The sequence below is a fragment of the Oncorhynchus gorbuscha genome, linkage group LG16 (assembly GCF_021184085.1).
Source record: "Oncorhynchus gorbuscha isolate QuinsamMale2020 ecotype Even-year linkage group LG16, OgorEven_v1.0, whole genome shotgun sequence".
Classification (NCBI taxonomy): Eukaryota; Metazoa; Chordata; class Actinopteri; order Salmoniformes; family Salmonidae; genus Oncorhynchus; species Oncorhynchus gorbuscha.
This window is the reverse complement of record NC_060188.1, coordinates 17,243,566-17,268,801: the sequence shown is the minus strand read 5'-3', so window position 1 is coordinate 17,268,801 and position 25,236 is coordinate 17,243,566. Positions and strand designations below refer to the sequence as shown.

The 25,236-nt window shown below is 43.5% G+C and overlaps 2 protein-coding genes across 3 annotated transcripts; both read right to left on the bottom strand.

Moving 5' to 3' along the window:
* Positions 1 to 13,859: 13,859 nt before the first annotated feature.
* Positions 13,860 to 16,469, bottom strand: LOC124000379 (GTPase IMAP family member 4-like). The gene is made up of 3 exons (XM_046306698.1): positions 16,352 to 16,469; positions 15,498 to 15,652; positions 13,860 to 15,393 (listed from the first exon to the last, which is right to left on the bottom strand). Exons 1-3 carry the CDS (start codon positions 16,374 to 16,376, stop codon positions 14,875 to 14,877), a joined length of 699 nt encoding a protein of 232 aa, XP_046162654.1. The 5' UTR covers positions 16,377 to 16,469; the 3' UTR covers positions 13,860 to 14,874.
* A 2,532-nt stretch (positions 16,470 to 19,001) lies between these two features.
* LOC123999528 (HMG box-containing protein 4-like) lies at positions 19,002 to 25,012 on the bottom strand. Of its 2 annotated transcripts, none has more exons than XM_046305406.1 (13): positions 24,938 to 25,012; positions 24,142 to 24,224; positions 23,858 to 23,994; positions 23,695 to 23,770; positions 22,989 to 23,579; positions 22,649 to 22,852; positions 22,320 to 22,516; positions 22,043 to 22,124; positions 21,880 to 21,944; positions 21,637 to 21,736; positions 20,221 to 20,396; positions 19,922 to 20,044; positions 19,002 to 19,747 (listed from the first exon to the last, which is right to left on the bottom strand). In XM_046305406.1, exons 2-13 carry the CDS (start codon positions 24,176 to 24,178, stop codon positions 19,703 to 19,705), a joined length of 1,833 nt encoding a protein of 610 aa, XP_046161362.1. In that variant the 5' UTR covers positions 24,179 to 24,224; positions 24,938 to 25,012; the 3' UTR covers positions 19,002 to 19,702. The 2 variants fall into 2 exon arrangements, with proteins under 2 accessions (XP_046161362.1, XP_046161363.1); XM_046305407.1 differs by having other exon boundaries at positions 24,142 to 24,216; positions 24,938 to 24,981.
* Positions 25,013 to 25,236: the final 224 nt, after the last annotated feature.

Genomic DNA, 25,236 nt, shown 5'->3' with positions numbered 1-25,236 from the left:
AGAAAAAAATACTTTTTAGGTTGGTGCTCAGACCAACCGCATAGCAGGGAAGCCAAACCTATCCCTCTCCCTCTACTCAAATGAATGGCATCAATGACATAAAGAGAGTACATCCATTGAATTGGCACCTCATATCTCTCACCCTTTGCTACACAATGTCAACAAAGTCACTGCATCCCTGAGGGCGCTGGTGTTGGAGCAAAAGCCTTATTTTATCAGTGCTGCAGGTCTGGTTTGGGGAAATTACAAAGCTAATTCAAAGGCTTGTTAACAATGGAACAGTAACATAAGTCCAGTAATTCTTACTGTATTTAATGAATGTTGTGTTATACTATGTAGCAGTGATGTGATAAAGCTGATTGCTGTGAAGTTCAGAGATTAGAGAGTAAGCGTGAAAGCACCGCCCTGCCACCCAATCTGTCGGCCAGCGAGCTGTTCATCCCATGTTGCCTCCGTTGGTGGTCCCTGGTGTAAGCTACATTTTCCCCCTTGCTTCTCTCTCCCCTGTTTTTTTTATAGCAAACACAAAATGGTTCCTAATTCACTGCTGCTAGAGGGGGGTAATTTGCGGCTTTTGGCTGAGTGTCGCAAGCCCCAAATTTGAAAAAGCTGCTCTGGGGAAGGCATTCTATAAGGCAGTAGAGCTACAGTAGGGAGAATCACTTCAATGCATCCAAAGGAAAACAGACACAGCAAAACATGATGATCTCCATACTCAAAAGGCATTTATGTAATAATAACTTGGGGAAACTGAAACCCTTCCTTCTGAGCTTCTGCCAACATTCGGAGCTCTTTTAATTCATTGATCATTGTAATATGTGCTCACTCCAAGTAACTCTTGTTTTTAAATTGCATACACAAACATTGTCTTTGAAATGCAGTATGGAATCACCATTGTATGTCTGTTACTTTCATTTTCATAGCAGACTCTTTCTTTTGTCAGTAGAGCAGCAGTAGAGTTTGTAGAATTTAAAACCAACTGGCGAAACTTAAAAATTCTGTTTAAGATACATTTGATATGTGATCGTTCCAATTTCTGGGAGGATCTATCAGATGCCAACAGAAGTCCTCCCTCATTGTGCTGACAAATGTGAGAAAATAGTAAATAGACTATTTAATCATAGACTATTTAATCATTTCTAGTAGGATACACTGACAAAATATGACGTCAATATCAATATTCAACATGTTGGAAAAGTAAGCAAAGAAGAGAAAACAATTAATACAACAGAAACCTACAATTGGTTGGGGTGATATCTTGTCTGTGTGTGGGAGAGAATCTGGATCTCTCTTCACACTCTGAGCAAGCAGTGACTCAGCCAAGGGGTTTCTGAGCGCTCCTAGCTCAGTCGACACAAGGGCCCTAAGAGGTGCTCATTCATTTTGATTAACAGGGTCCTCCTCTCTCTCATCCTCTCCTCGATGGCTTCCTCTCTCCTCAGGGAAAGCCTGCAGGGATGTTTGTCTCTTTATTTTTATCCGGCATGGTTTTTCACTTCCACAACAGCACGTCATCACCCAGAGTGTTTAAACGCTTAAGTACGGTTTGAAGGGGAGAGAAAAAGCACTTGCAGTGCACAGCTCTACATTAACTCTGCATCACCCAGGGGAGAAGTAAAAACCTGCCCTCTGAGCAAAATGAAGTCAATAAATAAAAGTAGCAGTTGTCAGATGTCTGGAACAGCTTGAAAGGATTTGAACAACAGGGTAGCCCACCGTGTTGAAATGAGCACTGCTAACTTTGGGCCGTCTCCTCAGAACTCCCTAATACCAGTTGCAGAGCGCTATTGACTAATGACGTTGGGCCTGGTGCATGATAAGACGGTGTTAGAGGAGCATTTAATCCATATAAAACACAGTCTGTTGAATGACACAAAGTCACAGCAGTGCAGAAAGGGAAGAGAGAGCAACAACTTTAAACAGATGGGGTAGGTAGAGCCTGATTACTCCATTGCAAGAATATAAGAGGAACGTAAAATGTGTTCCTGGGTTTAGTTAGATGGGAATAACACTTTGATAATTAAACTGTGCTCAGGATGTTGTTCATCCACAGGTTGCCTGGAACCACCGGCAGAACTCATAAAGCATGTGGCTGCAGCTGCTCTGCTACTATTTTCCCAAGTCAATGCGATTGATCATAGGTCTCAGGGTAGATCCAGAGGAAGCTGCAGGTGTGGGGAAGGGGAAACACAATCATATCTCAAGTCAAACAAATGGCGTCTCCACTGATGGAGATGGATGGAGGAGCAGCATTCCAATCGATGCTGGAGATCTCCACTCCTCAGCCCTGGGTGCACTCAGCTGCATGGGCCAAACATCTGGAGAGGGGAGGAGGGAGAGAGGGAAGGAGGGAGGTGAAAGCTGTTAACTGATCGGCTGTGTTTATCTAAAGAGGCACGGGACTCCTGCGGAGGAGGGAGCCCACGGGTGAGCCTGTGTCAGGGAGGAGAGTTCACGCCCTCGTCGCTTTTCATTCTCTTTTTCTCTGCATCCTCATCCCCCTCACCCTCCTGGTCAGCTGAATGGAGGGAATGCCAGTCGAAGAGGGGATGCTGGTCTGGTCTCTGGTGCAGACACTGGTGGCAGGCCTCTGCAAAACACAGCATGACCACTTCCTCAGCAAACTGCTCCTCTCTTCTCCACAGTTCTTCCCTCTTCGTTCCCTCTTTCCCTCCCACTATCACCCTCCCCATGTCTCCTTATGATGCTCAGGGAGCAGGAGACTAAACCATACTTTTCTCTTTTTTTGGGCCTTTCCCCTGTCTTTCCCCCAGCAGCCCTATAAAACGCTGCCCCGGTCTTGTTTTCTCTACAAGACAAGGGATGAGCTGGGGCTCATAAAGTGGGAGCTCAGAGGGCAAGCGGAGGTCTCAGGCTCTGTAAAAGAGTGCATGGGGGGGGGGGAATATAGAGTTATACGTAGGACACCTTGGGAGCATTTGATCCCTGTGAACGTGCGCGGTCTGGGGAGGACACGCTCTGTAAATTTCCCTCCCATGTGCTGTGTTCTCAGTAACGGCAGCCTGCGCTCGTAAAGAACGAGACAAAAAAAATATAGGGATGACAGGTGCCAAAACCGGGAATGTGAAAAAAGTTAATGATGAAAAACTATCACTGTGTGTGTTTCTCTGTGTGTGTGTTTCTGTGTGTGTGTGTGTGTATGTGTGTGTGTGTGTGTGTGTGTGTGTGTGTGTGTGTGTGTGTGTGTGTGTGTGTGTGTGTGTGTGTGTGTGTGTGTGTGTGTGTGTGTGTGTGTGTGTGTGTGTGTGTGTGTGTGTGTGTGTGTGTGTGTGTGTGTGTGTGTGTGTGTGTGTGTGTGTGTGTGTGTGTGTGTGTGTGTGTGTGTGTGTGTGTGCGTGTGTTTATACTGCTGATGGCACCGTGAAGGATTTATTTAAACAGATGTGAACCCTCAGTGCCAGGTTGACCTCAGGTCCTACTTGGCTACACTGAGCCTGATCTATTTGCCCTGGAAAAATAACACTCCATTTAACAGACTGACCTGTGGAAAAAGAGCTCGCAAATACATTGTAACAAGTCCAGAAATAAAAGACTACACTTGCTCAGTTTCACATTTTGCACATTCTACTTTTGTAATTGAATATTAATATGACCCAACATACAGTATACTGGATTGCAGACAGAAACTATATATGAGTCCGTCTTTGTCCTTGTCCTCTGTACAGGATTTGAGCAGAGTTACAGTAAACTTGGGAGGTATATATCCTTACAGACTCAAATATAAAACACTGGATTTATACACTCATTGACCGACGACAAACTTTATACCAAATGCACTGCACGTTAACCACACAGCATGAGAGTGGGTAGTGCAGGGGCTGCAGACAAGAGCCATAAAGAGAGGACATTTATGTGGCGGAGTGGCAGAGGGGAGGACAGAGCAAGAGTGAAGTGTGGAGGGGTCAAAATGAATGGGGAGACAGCAATGTTTGGAGAGGAGACAGGAGAGAGCAATGCTAATTTATACCCTGCTAATTGGAAACAGCACAGCTCTCCACCTGAACCGCATTCCGGGGCCCTATGGCCAGCCCAGCACTGGGCCCGGGTGGGCAACGTGGGAGGGTGATGAGGAGGTTAGGGTCAGTGTCAATGGCGGCTTTGTTATTGGGGAGGATTGCTCCCTCGCCCTACAGATGAGACAGGGGTGAGTGTGTGTTGGAAATGTTCAGGGGGTCACGTTGTTGTGACAGTCCCAGACACTAGGCTGTAGAAGGACCACCCTGCCTCAAATAAGGAAAAGTCGACACAATCTGTTACTTCTTCAATCTGACACCATCTAAAAATATACACGATGCAGTGAGCGCACCGACCAACCGACTTCAGCAGTCTAAAATTACTAGGCAAATAAATATGACAGCCTCCATAGATAATTACTGTTGTACAGAGGCCATGTTGAACCACGTTGAGTCATGGCAATAGACGTGAATACACAGGTGAATATTTCAAACTATGGCTGTGAGTTACTGAGCTCAGTGTCTGTAATATTTCAATGAATGATGAAGTGTTCAGATGTTGGCTGCAACTCAAGTCTGGCGGTGTGATGGAAATGAAGTAATCTTGGAATGTAGATTGAAAAAACATTGACATTTCTTGATGTGCTTCATATCTGAACTGCAGTTCTACATGATCTGTTTACAGGGCTCTGTCTGTGTCTAATGTGGGCCTATGGCCCCATTTAGGCCCCTTTTCCTAATAGTGCTGTATGTGCTATTGATAAAGCAAACCATACAGTCACTGCTAAGTGATGGGCTGTCAGCATCCACACAATGACAGGCTTCACTTAATACACTGGGTATATAAGAGCAAAGAATAGATAAATAGATATGTGCAGAAAAGCCAAATTCCTCCAAAACAAAAACAAGACCGGAGTTGAAAGACACAACGCTGAAGTCAGACATATGGGGAGCATATTGGTCGCAGATTTCTGATCACACAAATACTACTTTTCCCTCTCCTTCTGGAAGGAACATAATACAACAAAGATTGAAATGTGGTGGAGGCTGTTTTGATTCCCTTTAAAGGCGTGTCGGTTGTCTGCCTCGCTTGAGGATATTTGGGGGAAAAGGTTTTTTTCCTCTTTTCTTTTTTTTTCAGTTCACGTGATTGACAACTTGAGTCTGCACACATGGATGAGTGTGAGTCTCTTGTGAGTTATTGTGCGACACACACACAGTTCTACTGTAGTGGTCTGTAGACAGACATTTGTCCATTGAATCTGCGATGTGTGCTTTTTTTTCTATCTAGCAGCTATTCCTAGCAGCACCCAGCACCGAAGCACATCAAAGTAGCCCCAATCTGTCTGTTTCTCACACGGTTTGTCTCTCACATTCTGATTTCTCTCTCAAGCCCACGCCTTTAAACAAACCATGCACAAACTGAAACACATTTGTGTAAGAATATGCTATGTGAGGGATTAAACATTTTCTTTAGATCATGTTTTGATTATATTTTCATATTTTAATTTCAGTCTTGCAGTCTTGCAAACGCTTTATCTCAGACTGACACATTGATTTAAATGTGTCCAAAATGAACGTGTCAAAGCATTGACATCAGGGTAAAATTATATTTGACAAAATTATTGACTATCAACAATAATGTCTTTACAATGTTGCTTTAAAGTGATGCTACAGAGGTTTGTATAATTTCAGCCAGTAGATTTGAAAGTAGAGGTCACGAGCCAAAGCGGGTCCCCGAAAATTGTGCAAAATTGGTGTACAACCAGGACTCTAAAGTCAGCCATTTTGGTCGCAGATGCTCCTCAAAATCCGTTCATCATTCGAGAAAATCTAAATGCATATTCCCATCTGATTGAGATAAAATGCCTGGCATGCAGTTGCAGCTTGGACGTTTCATCTGTAAAATGTGAAGAATTATCATTCACTATAGACAGTGATGGGCTAATATGGTTATTATAAACAGCTATAATGCTGATACAAATCTCTGTCATTGAAAGTCATTTGTGGAATATTTGGTTTCTACATTGTGTAAAAACACTAGGCCCAATATAGGCTATATCTCAATTATCTCAAAATATTTTCTGGTATTCATTAATTTTGTGTTTTGCTACTATCTTTTAGAAGTTAGGAGCACCAGTGCTACCAATAAAACTGTACATTTTGTGTAAATTTGCCTAACTATGTTCCCACATAATAGCATTTTGTTAGACAACACCAATTCATCCATTTTAGGATGATATGTTCCCACTAAGCACTTGTTTTGATGCAGTCCCGACTGACTTTGATTTCAACGTCCAGGGTCGTTGATTTTGATCCGGTCCAGACCTGCTTTTATTTGGCCAAAACATAGACATCTATGTTTCACAAGTTTGGACAGCATAGCACAATACAATACATTAGAGCACAGCAGAGTACATACAGTACATTACAGTACACAGTACATTAAATAAAAATAGTATTGTACAGTAGAGTACAATACAGTAGAGCACACTAGAGTACAGTAAAGTGTGGTGTACTGTGTTGTACCCTACTGTACTTTATTCTAATGTAGGCTAACTCTACTGAACTGTACTGTACTGCACTGAATTAAACTATACTTTACTGTAATGTACTCTACTGAACTGTACTGTACTGCACTTAACTATACTTTACTGTAATGTACTCTACTGAATTCAACTATACTTTACTGTAATGTACTCTACTGAACTGTACTGTACTGCACTGAATCAAACTATACTTTACTGTAATGTACTCTACTGAACTGTACTGTACTGCACTGAATTAAACTATACTTTACTGTAATGTACTCTACTGAACTAAACTGTACTGTTTGGGACCGTACTGTACTGTACTCTACTGAACTAAACTGTACTGTTTGGGACCGTACTGTACTGTACTCTACTGAACTAAACTGTACTGTTTGGGACCGTACTGTACTGTACTCTACTGAACTAAACTGTACTGTTTGGGACCGTACTGTACTGTACTCTACTGAACTAAACTGTACTGTTTGGGACCGTACTGTACTGTACTCTCTGAACTAAACTGTACTGTTTGGGACCGTACTGTACTGGTACTTTCTGAACTAAACTGTACTGTTTGGGACCGTACTGTACTGTACTCTACTGAACTAAACTGTACTGTTTGGGACCGTCATTGTACTGTACTTACTGAACTAAACTGTACTGTTTGGGACCGTAGTAAAATAAAGATGAACTAAACTGAGGTTTGGGACCGTTGTTGGCCTAGATCTAACTGTACTGTGGGACCCTTCCATCTCCCCTGAACTAAACTGTACTGTTTGGGACCGTACTGTACTGTATTCTACTTAGCTAAACTGTACTGTTTGGGACCGTACTGTACTGTACTCTGGGAACTAAACTGTACTGTTTGGGACCGTACTGTACTGTACTCTACTGAACTAAACTGTACTGTTTGGGACCGTACTGTACTGTACTCTGCTGAACTAAACTGTACTGTTTGGGACCGTACTGTACTGTACTCTACTAAGCTAAACTGTACTGTTTGGGACCGTACTGTACTGTACTCTGCTGAACTAAACTGTACTGTTTGGGACCGTTTTGTACTGTACTCTACTAACTAAACTGTACTGTTTGGGACCGACTGTACTGTACTCTACTGAACTAAACTGTTGTTTGGGACCGTACCATGTGTTCTGGGATGAACCCTGTACTGTTTGGGACCGTTGATGTACTCTACTGAGACTAAACTTGCTGTTTGGGACCAGTACCAAATGTACTCTGATGAACTAAACTGTACTGTTTGGGACCGTACTGGACTCTACTTGGACTAAACTCTGTTTGATTGAGTCTGCTGGACAGCTGTATTAACTGTGCCATACTGTACTGTACTGTTCAAACTTGTGAAATATAGCCTAGATGTCTATGATTTGTTCAGATTTGGATCTGGTCAACCAACCAAATGTGTACTTGTTTGGGGGGTAGGATCTCATTAGAATAATACCAAGCATTCTTTGCAACTGTTCGTTTTTGCATTTCAATTTTGGTCATTCAGCAGACGCTATTATCCTGACCGAGGTACAGTCAGTGCATTGAACTAAACAATAAGTGGTCTATTGGTTAATTCTGAAGGTTGGACTGTCAGTTGGAAAGATTCTGGTAATTGTAGCAATACTAATTATTCTGTTTTTCTTCAGCTGGCTCCTCTTCCTTATATAAAATAATTATTATTGTGAACTGCTATAATACTTAGGAAAACCTGGAAAAATCGTCTAAAATCATTTTGCTTACTGGGTTGTGTCCTGCAAATAAATAAATGCAATTTGTATCATGTGTTAGGAATTACAATTCGTACAATATGTTACAAATTCGTAAGTGCTTAAGAACCCCTTCAATCCCTTTAAAGAGAAGACTATTCTAATTGCTGTCAGAAACTGTACGTTATTGTGTTTTAACTGTACGTTATATCAGCTTTTCACTCTCAGCTTGACTCCCTTGCCCTCTCTGGGGAGGCTGTGACCGAAGTGCAGCAATTGAAGCTCCGTGGATTAAAACCTGTTTTCCCCAAGAACTGTCTCTGTCATCTTTTATTGTTTCCCTCACTTCTGTAGGATGCATGCTATCAAAGGAACCACAGACCAAATCAGAGGCCGTCGGCACTCAGGGACAACCCTGTCTCTCATTTCAAACTCAGATTAAAGCCCCCTCCCCACTCCACGAGGATCAGGGGCATCAGTAGCACCCTCCACTCCGGGACCCCTGGTTTCAACTGTGTGGGAGCCGGACCGAGTCACACACCAAATGGCAACCAACCACAACCACAACCGTCGCTATCCGCTGCACAGTCACTGGAAAAGCCTGCCTCGCCGGGCCCCATCCTCGTTAGCTAGCTCAAGGTTGAGTATGTTTTGTGTTTGGCCCCTTTGAAACGATAATACAAGATAGGGCCTTTGAACAGGAGTTATTATGTGTTTTGGAGAAAGGCCTGTATTTCTGGGATGGAATTTGGATGTTTCGCAGCCTGGAGATGCTTTAGTTTAGTCATAGTGTCAGATAGGTGGCAGGGAAGTCAGGCGCAGGAGAGTCAAAATGGATGTTAATGGAGTCTTTTAATACATGTCAACAGAACATGCTCCATAACACTAAAAGTACAGACATGAAAAAACATGGGTGCGAGGACACCTGCACACCAACACAACAAAATAACAACACTGACAATAAAACAATCTCTGACAAAGACATGAGGGGAAACAGAGGGTTAAATACACAACAGTTAATGAATGGGATTGAAAACAGGTGTGTGGGAAGACAAGACAAGACCAATGGAAAATGAAAAATGGATCAATGATGGCTAGAAGACCGGTGACGTCGAACGCCGAACACCGCCCGAACAAGGAGAGGCAACGACTCGGCAGAAGTCGTGACACATAGCTCACAGTAAACGTCTCATAAGGCTCTGCTGTTTAGGGACGGTTTGGCACATTATTCCTGTGAAGAGGTGTGATGGGTCAGCCACTAGTTTATCTGGTGCAGTGTAGGCCTACAGTAGGCCTATATGTGTTTGTGGCAACGCAACCTTCAGAATTTCTCCAGAATAATGGTCCCCGTTTCTAAACAGTCAAATATAAATACCCCTGTCGAACCAAGTACGACATGTCAAACCATAGCTCATGGTTTACTAGATGTTAACAGGCTCTCACATTGCCTCTGGTGGACAAGTACTTGCCATGTTAATACATCAACTTGCCACCAAATAACTTCAGCATTGTAAAAAGGCATGGACAAAGTGTAATCTACTGAATCTTGGGCTGGGTTGTGGATCTGTGCAAACAGCGGAGCCACAGAGCTCCAAGTTGATTCTGTGTCAATGTGGCGTGGCACCATTCGTCCTACTTGTCTGTCTTCTCCTCTCGTCTCTGTAGATCTCTGTTAAGCTCCCTCAACTTTCAGATGAAATGGTATCATCATGACTTGCATGTGGACCAGAGTGACATTTGACGTATGCGGTAAGAACGAGTGCATCGCCCCTCTGTGTCTTATTCATGTGGTCGAGGCAGGATTATGACTTGATCCAATGAGTTGAACTGGAGAAGTGAGGCTGGGGTCAAATCTGCCTTGAATTAAACCAGTGTTGTAGCAGAAATAATTCCATCACCTCCCCCAAGCCCAGTAATACAATTGGAGGAAAGTGTGTGCTTGTGTTGGCCTGCCGGAGCCCCTGATCAAACCACAGGTCGGTGTCCATTACAGAGAGCAGGGTCTCTGCTGATGGTTCAAACACAGCCCACGGCTCCAGCTTCAAAAGGCTCTGCTCACCGCACCCACTTATAGCCAACGGCGCATGTCAGTTAGTGTGGTCCACACTATTCATCAGTTATGGCCAGCTCTGGGGCCATCCAGCACCCACAGCCCATAGTGAGTCGTCATTAGTCCGGAGACAGGCCCCTTCCCTCCGGTAAATTCTCAAGCACTGGCTTTTGTAGGAGGTGTGGTGTAAAACCACAAACCCTTAAGAACTGTCACACCAACAACAACCCAGCCCTCCCAGCCCTTTATCCCACGTTCTAAAACGTTCACCGCAACACAGATAACTCTTTTTAAAACTCTTTCCAAAGCTGTTGGGAAATTTGGCCTGGATGTCTTTTTAAAATGGCTCAGTTTTGCCTCCTGCTCCTCCTTCTTATGTAATTGCCTCTTGTCCATCCACACCCCTCTTCCCTCCTGTGGTAGCGCTCTCACACACATAAAACATCTCACAGTAGGACCAAGTACTGTAAACTCCTCCTGACAGAGATGCAGACCATCTCTCTCTCTCTCTCTCTCTCTCTCTCTCAATTCAAGGGGCTTTATTGGGAAGCATGTTTACATTTCCAAAGCATGTGAAATAGATAATAAACTAAAGTGATAATAAAAAGTTCAAAAACTCCCCCTTAATTTCTCTTTCTGTCTCCATCTCCATCTCTCTCCACATCTGGCTCAGGTCCAAGGCAGGCCAGCGATGTGTGAGGAGATGAAAGGTGACTCTCATATTGGCTGACTGCACCAGTCCACTTCCACCCAGTCATGCTTCTCCCATCCTAAACATCAGCCCAGCTGTTGGTGCATGTGCTGTGTGTGTGTGTCCTACTGGATCGTGCTAGCTCCCCTAACCTCGGCAGATGTGCGTGATTGTAGGCCTTGTAGGTCTCTTCTTTGTCCTGACACTTACATTGATTTGCGTGAAAGCATGCACTCATTGTACTCTCTAAGAAAATGAGTGCTGTCCTTGTTTTCAATTGTGCATTAGAATACATGTTGTTAGTAACTACAGAATATGTATCGCATGCTTTACCAATCATAGCAATGTCAAATGGTCTGGATAACTGAATTAAAGTTCTATGTTGACTATGTGGTTATTGACAGAGGTAGTCTTACTCCTTCTAAGGTAAAACATGTCAAAAGCCATAATAGTAAATCATGTGTTTGGCATGACATATCACCTCATGAAGCAATAAACTGCCATTCAACGTCAACTACTTTAATATTGCCAGCCAGCTTATAAACATCTTCAAACCCTTCAATGCGCGTTACAATGGACACATCTTCCTTGCATTATTATTTGCTAACTTGGCCGAAGCTTCCATCTTGGCTTTATGAGTTGTCCCATCAACCCACACACGGACAGGGCAAATGTTAGCTCCTCACAGTGCTCCATAAACAATTGCAGACACACACACGCTCACGCTACAGGGAGGAACATGAAAACAGCACTAATAGGAAAAAGATGAGTGGACTTAGAGCCTGTGCCGTGGAGAACACTTGGTGAGGAGAGAGGAGAGCAGGCAGGCAGGCAGGCAGGCCGCTGGACCTAACTTTTTAGGCCTTGCTCTGTTGGAAGGGGAACAGCATGGGCTGTGATATAATTATTACAGTATGCCTCGCAATATGCAAAGCAAAAGAATATATGACGCAACGTAACTATCAACCTTGAATTTCCAAGTTGGCATATCACTTGCTACCCACCCAGTAGGCGAGCCACCATCAAAAGGCCTTTCTAATATCCAGACACACCATATCACCACATTATTAGCCCATATTTTTCATAAAAATTTCCGTCTCCCTTTCTCAAAACGTATTTTTGTTCATTCTGGTTGGCACGTGTAGTATTTGTTATTTCCTCTGTGATTACCTCCAGGGATAAAACACTCTCTTTTTATATGGTCCAGATTCCTTCAGCCAATGTCTTTGTAGCCTGCTGTATTTTTATTCAGATGTTCTTCTCAACAAACCACAAAGAGACCATACAGTATTTGATGTGTATTAGAGGGTATGCTGTGGTTGTAATCAGTCCTGTCCGGTTGATATTTTGAGCAGTTTACGGTGAGTGCTGTGTGAGCTAGCAAAGGGAGAGGCCTTGTCTGCGGTGGAGGAAAAAGTGTGTCATCCTGTTTATTTTCCTTTGGTTTGCAAGATGATAACAAAAATATTGCGGTGTCCACGACTCACAGCGAGCTGCCCCCACTTCAATGAGGGACCACAAGGTCTTTAGAACAACATTTTTGCTCTGAGGGAAAGGTTCAGAAGTTACAGCCGTTGTGTTAATGATGGGTCACTAGTGATTCCATGAGCTGTTTGTTCAGATTTTTGGCTTTGGTTATGCATACAGGCACAAATCAACTCTGCATCCTTTGCCGTCCTGATGAGGCTTCAGCCTCTGAGGACCAACCCTGGGCCACAACTGTCTACACAGACGAGATACAGCCTCCCTCTGATTTAGGCCTAACGGCATGGTTGCCTCTACTCACATTGTCTGCATATGGAAATCCGTCTCCCTACTTTCCACCCCTCTCTCATCCCTTCTTATTATTTCTTCTTACCTCCCTCGATCATTACTCACTGTCCTCTCGCTGATGCTTATCCAATAAGACAGGACAATATTTGAACAGGTGTTCCTTTTTATATGCATTATCTTTAAGGGGTCTACTGGACGAGTGCACCACGTCATTCCATTGCAGTTTCATAAGCAATGAACTGGCATCATACCCTGGTTCACTGTCGACCGCCATACTGTAGTCCGCACTGTACTGTATGCGTAATTCTTAACAATAAAAAACTGTTTAGCACCAATTTTCCTTTACTTTTAAACTTTCTTTTTTCCCCCCCGTTTCAGACAACTGTGGAGGCCACATCTGGAAGACAGATGTAATCCCTGAGCATGTTCTCTCTCTCGCTCTCTTTCTCTCGCTTGTGCACACATATTCACGCTCTGCTCTCTCTCGCTCTCTCTCTCGCTTGTGCACACATATTCACGCTCTCCTCTTTCTCGCTCTCTCCCCACTCTCTCTTTCTCGTTCCTTTCCTCCCTCTCTTCTCAGGAAACATGAGAGCTGGACTAATTCCCCCTCCCTCCCCCGGCGGACCACCCACTTTCGGAAACGCCTAGCTGTTCCACAGGCAGGGTCTCTGTCAGCTTAGAGAGAGGGAGAGAACCTTAAAGAGAGAGATGTAAAGATGGGTTTGACTGATGGTTTTAACAGAGTATCAATTACATCAATGTCAAACCCGTAACCTGCCCTTGCATAAAGAGAAAAGAGGAAGCTTTGAGAGCAGTGCTTCAGTGTTTTCCAAAGTCAGAGGCACTTTCACTTAGGACTCCACACCACTATTATTAACGCCCTCTATACGCTCCAGCAATTGTCCTCAGCTAACACACACTGCTGCAGATAGTCCGTCTATAACGGAGGTCTCCGTTATCTATCATGCATCATGTGAAAGTCTTATTTTCGAGATGTAGCCTATACTCAACTCCTAAATATAGTGCTTGAACATTTTGGCCAATAAATGGCTAAATTCAGTCTGAGGGAAATGTGTAATTGTATGCTTTAAAAGTATCAACTGTGTGACATATACAGGACACAACAAATTGCCTTAGAGATAATTTTATTTTTATTTCCTTAAGTTAGCAGTAAGGTATTCATTTTCAGTTGAGCTCAAATATTTAATGTATAAAGTCAATGTTTTGGTCAACGTCGCCACCAAGTGGATCATGTATGTAACTTACCCTTTACTTGTAGTCTTTAGTAGACCCTACCATACCTTCTATAATAATTGGTTTTGAAAATATGAGTCAAAAAAGGCATGCCAGCAGTGAAACAACAAATATTAGAACAAGTATCGTGATTACTGTACATTAGTCAAATACAAGCCAATTGTGTTAATGCTCAATAAAACAAGTGCAGTGAAATGACAAAGGGAAACTAAAATTGTTCTACTTTATATTCACCATTTCCAGCACCACCTCAACATCAACATGTGAAAAACATGGTGTGTTCCTATGTTTTGTAGTAAAAAATAAAGAGGAAGATGATTATGACTAATTGTGAGTAGGCATTATTAAAAATAGCAAATGGTTGATGTCATTGGAAAATACTTATCTTTCTCAATATTTTTTACTACAAAACATAAAAATGCATAATTTTCACATATGTTGATGTTGAGGTGGTGCTGGAGATGATGAATATGAAGTTGAAGAATTGTGAAATGTCCCTTTAATGTTAATAACTGGAGATATAGATCCCATTGACATTATTTATTTTTTTCTGTCTTCAGTGTCTTCCTTCTCCCCACTTCAGTGGCTACTGAGCCCACAGTGGCCCCCAGCATCCGCCCAACGGGCCCACCTACAAACAGGCCAACGAAAGACCCCAGCAGAGACTCCATCCTCAGCATCTTGGGCAGCCTCCTCAGCCACCCTGTCAACGCCTGCCACAAGGACAAGAGAACTGATGGAGAGGAGGAGGCAGGAGAAAGAGAGGCAATACCCTCGGTGTCTATGTTCAGGTTGTGCACACTCCTCTCTGCCTCCTCCCTAACTCTTGCCATCTCTTCATCGTCTAGCTCTTGCTCTGGAGGAGAGGCTGAGGAGGGCACCTCTTCATTTAGCACCTCTCCCCTCTTCTCTGCCACACTATCTCTGCCTGCTTCTCTCTCACCCTGGCCTCAGCCTCCTGGTAGAGGGGGCAGCTGTAGAACTCCACCCCGCTCTCTTTTACAGTCTGTTCAACCTTCTCCAGCAGCTCTTCCACACTCTTCCTCTCATCCTTCTCTCCTCTACTCCTCCTCTCCAGAGAGTGATAGCGGTCTCCACACATCACCACCAGCTCCAGTAGGTCTTTGCGTCTGGTGGCAATGTACTCGTCCAGCTGTTGTCCCAGAACCATCTGGTCTGTGTGGGTGAAGAGGACCAGGGTGTGTCCACTGACTGCAGTGGGGCCAAAAACCTTCTCCAGGGCCTCCAGGGCCCGCAGCTCCATGTCAGCCGGCCGGTCCACAGGGACACACAGCAGGAAGGCATGAGGCCCCGGGGCCGACAGGGCCACACAAGAGGAGACATGGTGCCTCACCTCCTCCGGGGGGCGCTCTGAGCAGAACCAGTCTTGGGCGACTACCACTGATACCTGCAGGCAAAAACAGTGTGTAATGTTAGAACCTCTGGTTGACATTTAAGTCATTTGATCAGTGTGTAGGCTACTGTCCTTAAAGAATCAACAAAGTATCTTACCCATCTCCCTGCAATGGTTCCTCTGTGCTTCTCACATTCTTGAGTGACAGCTGGCTCACTGGCAGTCTGGGTAATGAAAGCCTGGCGGCCCAGTATGGCGTTTCCAGCTGCACTCTGTCCTGCTCTTGTCCCGCCGAGCAGAACCAGCCTCAGCTCTGCATTGGGACAAGGCGAGGAGATGGAGTGTTCTTAGAAAGGGAGGATTCAGTAGCCGCACACATCACGAGCTTCGGTCATCTGATCTCTGCTTTCATTTTCCGTTTACATTAGTACTGTTCAATAAGAAAATACTTTGGTATCTCTGAAAGTTCTGCCAAAATATGTATTGTAACAATGAAGACATTGTACATATTTTTCCTGTGAGATAAAAAAAATAAATAGAACAAATCACAAAACATCTCATAGAATATACCAGTGTTTCCCACACTCGGTCCTGCCCCAAACCCTTTTCGCACGTTGTTCAGCGCAATTTTGCCTAACACACACAACTGATTCAAATAACCAACTCATATAAGCTTTTGATTATTTGAATCGTCTGTATAGTGTTAGTGAAACCCCAAAACGTGTCCCAGGACCGATGTAATGTAGGGAAACCCTGGGCTATGAAAAGAATGATAAACACGTTTCATCTATTTCAAAATACAGACTCAAATTTAAAAGGATGTGCAATATATTATGCGAAATCCCAGTGCGAAGATAGCCTCCCCTACATTCTAAAAACTGACAGGCCGATGTAAAGTGCGTTTGTGGCGAGTTAACAGTGCACACTGCGAGTATGAAAACAGTCATAAACGAACGCGAAGTCAACACTTCCTGAAACCTTCGTGAATAATTGGTTTTCAGGCTACACGTACCTGTTTGTGGGGGACCTGATGCCATCTCTTGCTTGTGGGATATTGCCAGATATTCTTGCCGTATTTAGTATGCACTCTAGTCAACTTCCTCGTTCCTACGTCTTGACTCACTAGAAGAAAAATATCCTATGGATCGGTCTGTGCCCCGGTGTGCTTCTGCAGTCTTCAGGGCGTAGCCGTACAAGTCATTGCTCTTCAAGAACAGCCTGTTTTAGCATGCTACGTTTTTGTAGGATATTTTGAATGCAGTGAAAAAAAAGTAATGTAGGCTGACTTCTTCAAATACAAATTATGCAACATCATTATAACCAATATGTTCATGGCATACTTGCTCAAACTTCCAAAATGAAATCAACAAACAGATTACAGACCATTTGAATCAATCTGGTTTCTGGTCATGGGTGCACCTCCAGCCAGACTCAAAGAAAATGTAATTCTGTGTAGACTCTGATCACCACATCTGCCAGAATTTAAAAGGATGTGCATTATATTATGTCAGGGGTATTCAACCGGAGGTGTTGTCCGCCTCTGGCAGTCTCTATATTAAATATTTTGTATTTCAATGTTTTTAATGACTATCCACCTCTAGCAACAACAGAATAACAACCCTAAACCTTTTTCAACTCTCCTTCCGAATTGCTCTTAAATACAAGTAAAACTAAATGCAGCTGTTATTTCTCAGTTTCATTCTGGATCACAATGACAACTACAAATATGCAGGTTAGACTGTAAACTCTCCTTCCAGACTCACATAAACATCTCCAATAAAGTTAAATCTAAATTGGCTTCATTTCGCAGACAAAGCATCCTTCACCCATGCTGCAAACATACCCTTGTAAAACTGACCATCCTAGATCCATGTTTGGCAATGTCATTTACAAAATAGCCTCTAATACCCTATTCAATAAATTGGATGCAGTCTATCACAGTGCCATCTGTTTTGTCACCAAAGCCCCATATACTACCCACCACTGCGACCTGTACGCTGGGCTGGCCTTTCAAGCGCCAAAACCCACTGGCTCCAGGTCATCTACAAGACCCTGCTTCAGCTCGCTGGTCACCATAGCAGCACCCACCTGTAGCACGTGAAAGGTATATCTCTCTGGTCACCCCCAAAACCAATTCTTCCTTTGGCCGCTCCTTCCAGTTCTCTGTGCCAATGACTGTCAAAAATATCCCTCACAAACCAGCTGACACTCACAGATTACTGCACCTGTACATGACATAGGCTTTGAAAAGCACCTGCAAATCCAGGCAGTGCCACTGGCTACTGGTATGTTGTTGTTTTGACATACATGTTTGACAACACATGACTAACCATTGTTTAACTAGTTAAACAGCTGCTCTTTATCTTGTGTTACCTTCTACATAATAGGCTATGCTAGAGTTTATGTGGGGAGGTCAAAATAATGAAAAACGAATGATCAAATCTATTAATTTTAAAATGATGATTACTTAATTCACCTAATGATAAGACAAAACGTGATATTTTTTCACCTAATGGGCTAATTCGGGGGCTAATAGAATGGGAGTCCCTGGAAAATCGGTTTGACCGGAGGGGGTCCCTGGGCAAGAACATGTTGAAGACCCTTGTGTTATGTCGATACTGATTATTTGTCGCCACTTTCGTATACACATATCGTGATTGGTCGCCACAAATGGTTTGTTTACATTTCTACGTCGTGGCTAGATGAAGTAGACCTACACCACCCTCTAGTGGTCGCGTTGGGGCAACAGTTGTTGACAACGTAGCGTTGTAACTGAGCCCTTTTCCGAACGCCTCGATCATACCAACAGTTGTAACGCAAAATGGTACGCGGCATCATATGCGTGCAACAACAGTTCAACATTCACCTTCTGCTACCATTTCTGTCAAGTCGTCTATGCCTATAGTTTGATAAATCCAACGTATGCACCACACAGAATGCATTGCAACTGTCTCTGCAACGCAGCGTTCCATCGGAAATGTCCCTCTGATGTACCAAAATTCCTGCACTGTCAGTGTGATCGAGGCGTAACCTTGACCTCGTTCTTCTAAACTGCTTCATCATTTCACCCAACCTGCTACGTTGGTTCTCCTAACCTGACACGTTAATTATCCTAACCAGCCATGTTAGTTTGCTTAACTTGCTATGTAAACAAACCATCTGTGGCGACAAATCATCAGTATCACCAAACATTCTCTCAATTTCTAAAACGTATGAACACAAAATTAATTATGCAGTTGACCAAATTATGCTAGATTTTACTTCTTGGTTAACAGAGAATCCAAAGCACTTCATTCGGGAAGGTTTTGCATTCCTCCCTGGCTGGGGCATTGAGGCATGTGGAAGCACAGACAGACATAGTGTTCTAGTTCTATTCTGTAGAAAAGAGCACATCATCCTCAATCTGACAAGGAATCTGAGGATTCACGAGCAGCTGCTGCAGTTCATGTACAATTCCCTTTACTCACTTCAAAATAGCCATTTCAGTTGTAGGTATAACTGGCCTTAAAATGTCAATTATCTTGATACACTACAATGGTTTGTTACAATATATACAAGCCTTATTCATTCATTGGTTTGTGTTTAGTAGTCAGAACAACAGCTGTATTTGAAAGAAGGTGGTGGTGGTACATACCAGTCATATAAGTCTGCTATGCTCAGTCTGCATGTTGACACTGACATTTTTATTGTCAACATTTCCATACTGTATACTCAGAGGAAGAAATGTATTCATGAAAATGTGGCTTACAGCTTTGTGCTTCAAAAGCTACAAATATCACAACAGTAGTTTGATTGCAGTTGCTTCAAAACGTTTCTACCGTATACAAATTTAATTCTACAATCAAAATCTAAACCTTAATACTCAGTAAAATAGCATATATACAAAAGAGCAAGTCATTATGCAATTAAGTGGTAAAACAAACATGAATAATTGTCAAAATATATTATTTTCATGGTACGTTGATGGAAGAGGAACAATGGTGGACTTGGGCCCTGGTTTGTACTTTTGGGTAAAAACTAGCCTCTGGAGATACTGTATACACACAGAAAACACACACGCCCGCACACATTCCCACACCCACAAGCACATACAGTTAAATCTGAAGATGCTAACAGATATGCCAGAGGTAAAGAAAAGAGTGTTCATTAAAATAGGTTTCAGTAAAAAAGAAGAAATTAACTAATTTTAAAATACATTTTAAAAACTTGTTGAAACTATTAATATCCACGTTTTCCAATGTCTTGCTGCATAAATAATAGTCTGCATCCCAAGCCACGCTTCTATAATGGGCACTCTCACTCCAAACGTTTTACTTCATGGCGAGGACACTCAGTAGACGGGAAAGGAATGTTTATGTTGGCTTCACAGCCCTGGCATGATGTAGGCAATGTTGTCCAATGTGTTGGACTGAAAGAGAGATAAAAGAAGGAGAGAAATGTTTCAGGCTGGCCTTATGCAACACACTTGCTATCACACAATGTGCCATCACTACAGCCACATATTTTTACTTTACAGCCCAAGTGGGAGATGAAACCTTTCAGAACAACATTTCAAATAGATGGCAAGGTGTGAGTGATTTACCAAGACTTGGCGGGGACATCCGTTGAGCTGGGGGATCTGTGCTGTGAGGCAGGTCAGGGGTCCCAGGGCACACAAGATGGAGTCCAGCAGTACAGAGAGACTGCCTGACACCGCCACCATCCCCTGAGTGAGGTGAGAGCAGAGGCAGTTAGTCTAGTGGCCACACACACAAATCTTTGTTCCGTCTTTACTCATATGAACGTGATAATGAGACATTTCTGTTGTAGGTGAAGAGAGTACATTTGGACACAACAGCTAAGTTAAAAGATACAAGGAATAGGTGGTTGGTGTGTGTGTACCTCTGTCTCCTGTAATCGGTGGCCGATGAGGGACAGGGACTCTCCCAGTAGTTGCAGGTGGGCGGCCGCATCGATGGGGTCGACATCAGGGACCCGTGCTGGTGACAGGGACACACCCACAGACACCCGGTTGGGGGACACCAGCCCTGCTCCCAGCCCCATGCCCTTCATAGAGCCTGAGATGCATACAAATACAACACACGCCGTGACCAACTGACCATGAGTCCTGTGGGCTACTGAGAGAGAGATAAAGCAGCATAGAGAAAGGACAGGACTACTGATTGACTTGGTATCCCTGTCTAAGCTGATAGAGCTGCAAGGCCAATGTGGCTGCAGATGGGCTCTTACTAGGGATGCACCGATATCACATTTTTGGCCGATACAGATATTGGATATTTCTCATGCCCCCAAAAAAACAATAGCAATATTTAACATTTTAGCAGCCTTTTAAGCATTCTAGTACAGTTAAATAGTTAACGCACACACATGGATGCAGCGGTCTAAGGCACTGCATCTCAGTGCAAGAGGCATCACTACAGTCCCTGGTTCAAATCCAGGCTGTATCACATCTGGCCGTGATTGGGAGTCCCATAGGGCAGCACACAATTGGCCCAGCGTCATTACATTTCACGTAAACCCTGTTTGTCTGCATCGAAGTAGCAGTCCTTGTACCTAGCATTAAGCATGGTGGTGACACAGTAAAGAGGCTCAGAGAGAATGCCACCGAATCGCTTGTTCACAGTCTAAGTTATAACCCCACGGTCGGTGTGGGCAGTTTTGTTGAGCAGATGTTTCAATGCCATGACAGAGGGTATCTGCTGCAGACGCAGTTGATTAGCTTATTTATCCAGTCAGTTGTTTGAATGGCACTAGGAGTGTGTTCATGTTTTCAAGTTTCAAACATGTTCTCAAGTGCCATTGAAATGGCAGCAGCGGTATGAGAACGAGCACATTCTTGAGCATGCAATACCGCTTTCCTCAGTAGGAAATCCTCGTTGACACACTGTGCTGTCAGACTCAGCATGCTCATGGATGGGGCTGACATCGCTGGTCCAAATGTCAGTCGTGACACACATAGCAAGTAGCATAATGAATTCCATTATCTTGGCGTTAATGGATTTCGCCTTTTAGTTGTCTCGCTGAAATGTTATTACTCTTTCAAATGACTGCTCAACTTGAACTTGTTTAGTTGTTGGAAGTGCGCTTAGTATTTTTCTGCTTTTGTTCTGTGTTGCGCTGTATTTTTTGTGGTGTCATTAAGTCATCTACTTATATATGTATGCACGTCAGCTTTGACATCGGTTTTGCACATCGGCATTAAACTAGACATCGGGCCAATGCCGATGTTGGCATTTTTAGCTAACATCGCTCGATTCCGATATGCTCACCGATTTATCATGCATCCCTAGCTCTTACCTTTGCTTTTGACTCCATCTGTGGAGCTCTTGCGTTTGACTGTGGTGGCCTCAGCTTTGTTCTGCTTGTGCTGCAGGTACTGAGCTTTCTGCTTCCACACCTATGTGTATATAGAAGCAATTTAGGCCATGGACCATGACTCATAGCATAGTGCTGGCAGGCCATTCTTAAATTGATTTCAAATGTTTATCAGAATTATCAATCAAATCTCTTTTTAAATTGTTAATTTCAAGCGAAACTTACCAGTTTGTCTTTTTCTGGGAGCTGTTTCCACACCTCTGCCAACTTTTTGCTCAGCTCCCCAAACACTGCAAACAGTAAAGTATTTCTTTAGGTTTTGTATAGCATATGTACCACAATCATTAATAGTTACAATGTAATTCTAAAAAGGGATAACTCTGCCCACCTAGTCCCGGCTGCTCTGCATTGATGTTGACCCTGTACTCTTTACAGAACACCTGGTACGCTGTTGTGTTCTTCTTCTTGGGCTGAGAAAAAGGAGCAGCAGGAGATGAGCAGAGTATCTATATATAAAGCATTTCACTACACCTGCAATAACATCTGCTAAATCTGTGTATGTGACCAATCAAATTTGATATTTACTGTACATATATATATATACTGTTCAAAATGCAGGAAACACTGTCTAAAAGCCTAAACTACCAATCTGTTTTGGTTCTTACCTTATCTTTCTCCTTCTCGTGCTTTTCCCTTTCCCTCTCCTCCTTCTTTTTCTTCTTCTCCATCATTGCTACTTCATTACTTTGATGATGGTGAGTAAGGATGGGAGTAGGGATCGGGGCCCCCATGGCATACATTCCACCAGCTGCAGAGTGATTGGCTGAGCCATGGGTGTGGGTGTGGCCTCTCGATGGGTCCCCTGGAGAAAGCATACAAGGAGCACATTTTAGTGCGCATAATAAAAGTAACTGTTGAAGTAACCAATGTTAAACATCTTTCTGCAATAGGACTAAGGCAGACTAGCAACAGCGTTCCAAAAGTTTCTAATCACCTCCTGATCCTTTGCTGTGCTTCTTCTCTCTCCCGCCTTTGTCTTTCTCTCTGTCCTTCTCTTTCTCCTTTTTCTTCTTGCTTTTCTTGCTCTTCTTCTTTTTCTTTGACAGATGCTTGTACGAGTCGTCTATCACCAGCTCTCCTGCCTCCAGTTCGCCCCCCGAGGAGGAGCTGTCTCCCCCCATACCACCACCGTAGTGCCCTGACACACAAGAGAGAGAGGACATAGGGTTCATGCAGGAATCAACACAAATACAGGAAAAGTGGTTAAGGGCACATACAAATGAGTTTCTAATAATGTCTCTCATAGCGATAAATCTAGCCAAAGGCCCTCTTACCCTCCACCTCCACTTCTTTCCCCACAACAGGCAGTGGATCCCGGCTCTGCTGCATCTTCTTGGGGACTTTAGAGAGCTGTTTCCGGTCTCTGTCCTTGTCCTTTTTTATCCCCCCTTTTGAGGATGAGGAGGAGTGGGGAGGGAAGGGAAAGCCCTCTCCTTCGGCCTTCTCGTTAGGCGAGACCATGAGCTTCATCCTCAGCCCATCCGGCTCACGTATGTTCAGGAGATCTCCTTTAGGGGTACCGGTACCACCATGGAACAGAGACGACGACTTGGAGGAGTGCTTTTTGGAAGAGGAGGATGAGGACATAGGGCGGGAATGAGAGGAGTGGCTGCCTTTGCTTCCTCCGGTGCTCCCATCACGTTTGCGGTCTTTGGAGGAGTGGGAGGAAGAGAAGGAGGGATAGGAGGGCTTCTTGTGCAGGTGTGGGCTCGGGTCTGAGCCGGTGGCCATAGGGGAGGTGATGGCCTGTAGGAGCCCCATGGCTGTGTCTGTGGGATGGGAGGAAGACGAGGAGGAGAGGGAAGGGGAGTGGTCTGACGACTTTCGCTTCTTCTTGTGGGGAGGTGGGCCTGAGCCTTGCTGGTCTGGTAAAGAACATTGTGAAGGGAGCGTGAGAACGTAATGAATCAGTTCAGCATAAAATTCATGCAAATAATTCTGTATTTTTTATTGACAGAGCAGAATTCCTTCCTCTCTTACCTCTGTAATAGTAGTCTTCACTGTGCTTTTTCTTCTTCTTGTGGGAGTCCCGTCCCAATAAGAAAAGTTCTGAGTCCTAAATGAAAAAGTCAGAATTTGACTAAATTTACAACCAACAGAAACTACAAGGCACTACATTGTGAAACCAGTGTTCTGCTGTTACCTTGGGCCGTTTCTTGGAGGACTTGCGGACCTGTGCAGCAATCTCCTCCTCCTCTCTAAGCAGGTCCTTGTATGATCTCCTCTTCTCTCTCTGACTGCGACCAGCCACAAGGCCCACTTCCCCTTCCATCCCTACCTCTGAGAAAGAGAGAGTTGTAATGCACACTGGGAACATCAGGCATTGCATGACAATTGGAATGATGATGACTTTTAATAACTCAATTATTGACAGATTTCTTCAAAATAACATAAGAGGCACAAGAGGAAAGAACTGGCACAAATTACCAACTACTCCTTTCTTCTTGATCTCCTCAAAAGCCATGATCTCTCTTTTTTCCAAAAACAGGGTTGCCCGTCTTTCTGTGTCACTAACAAAAGCAAGATATTAGAACACAGTCATAGGGATATGGAGGAAACATCAGCCACTGACTCAGCCAATATAACACATACATGCAACTTGTGACTTGGAGAAGTTTTACTGCAAAATACAGGTTATTTACATTTCACTGTGAACTGAAGGATGTCAAAAATAAGAGACAGACAACAATAAAGAAGTATTTTAACACCAAATTGATCAAACTGAGTAAACCCCTTCAAAAAGCAAGAACTGCCTTGTTACAACTCGCCACCACATATGGGTGATGAGAGAGGACATTCAATTGCTGTCTCTCCTTAAACTTTGGATAACCGTCTACACTGATAAATAGCATGCTTGAGCCTATAGTAATAATAGATACATTACAAAACTGAAGTGTGTTTAGGCAATTGAAGGATAAATTCCCGCCTACTTTCGAAAAAACACACAAACACACCCCCTTTCATTAGCTGAGAGTCCCTAACTCCCAACATTTGCAACCTCTTCTAACTCGTATTGCTGATTATATGCTGGGTTACCCGGAAGGTACTGCAATAGCAGCCGTGGCTTCTGGTGGAGCTAGGCCTATGTCAGTCTAAACGGACAAATAAATAAATGTTCATGCATTTGGTTCATAAATTCTGTTTTAGCATGCTGAGGTGAGAATATGTGAATTTTACTGTCGCAAAGAGAGAAGAAATGTACAATTATATGTAATTTTACTACCTCTCCGGATTCACCAATTTACGCGGTTCCAGTCGCCATCTTTGATATCAGTCAACAACGATGCGTGTCGACAGGGGGAGGGACTTGACTGGGATGTAACGAATCACAACAATGAAATCGTGTACGTTATTGTAGTGCACAATGTCAATTGGCTGGAAATATATATTGCGTCTATTAATTTCAAGATATTGTAGCCAATATGTAACAATTACTTTTCATTTACTTTTTATATGAATGGATAATGATAACTGCATTAACTGACAATGCATATTGATGTTACACAATCTTTTTCTTATAAA

Bases quoted from the DNA above. Each gene is read 5' to 3' on its own strand.
- LOC124000379 (XM_046306698.1), bottom strand. From the start codon at position 16,376: ATGGCATCAGGTCCCCCACAAACAG. The intron at 15,653-16,351 runs GTACGTGTAGCC...GTCCCAATGCAG, and splicing joins ATCAGGTCCCCCACAAACAG to AGCTGAGGCTGGTTCTGCTC. The intron at 15,394-15,497 runs GTAAGATACTTT...TTTTGCCTGCAG, and splicing joins GAACCATTGCAGGGAGATGG to GTATCAGTGGTAGTCGCCCA.
- LOC123999528 (XM_046305406.1), bottom strand. From the start codon at position 24,178: ATGGCTTTTGAGGAGATCAAGAAGAAAGGAGTAGTTG. The intron at 23,771-23,857 runs GTAACAGCAGAA...TTTTTCATTTAG, and splicing joins CCTCCAAGAAACGGCCCAAG to GACTCAGAACTTTTCTTATT. The intron at 21,737-21,879 runs GTAAGTTTCGCT...ATATACACATAG, and splicing joins TCCCAGAAAAAGACAAACTG to GTGTGGAAGCAGAAAGCTCA.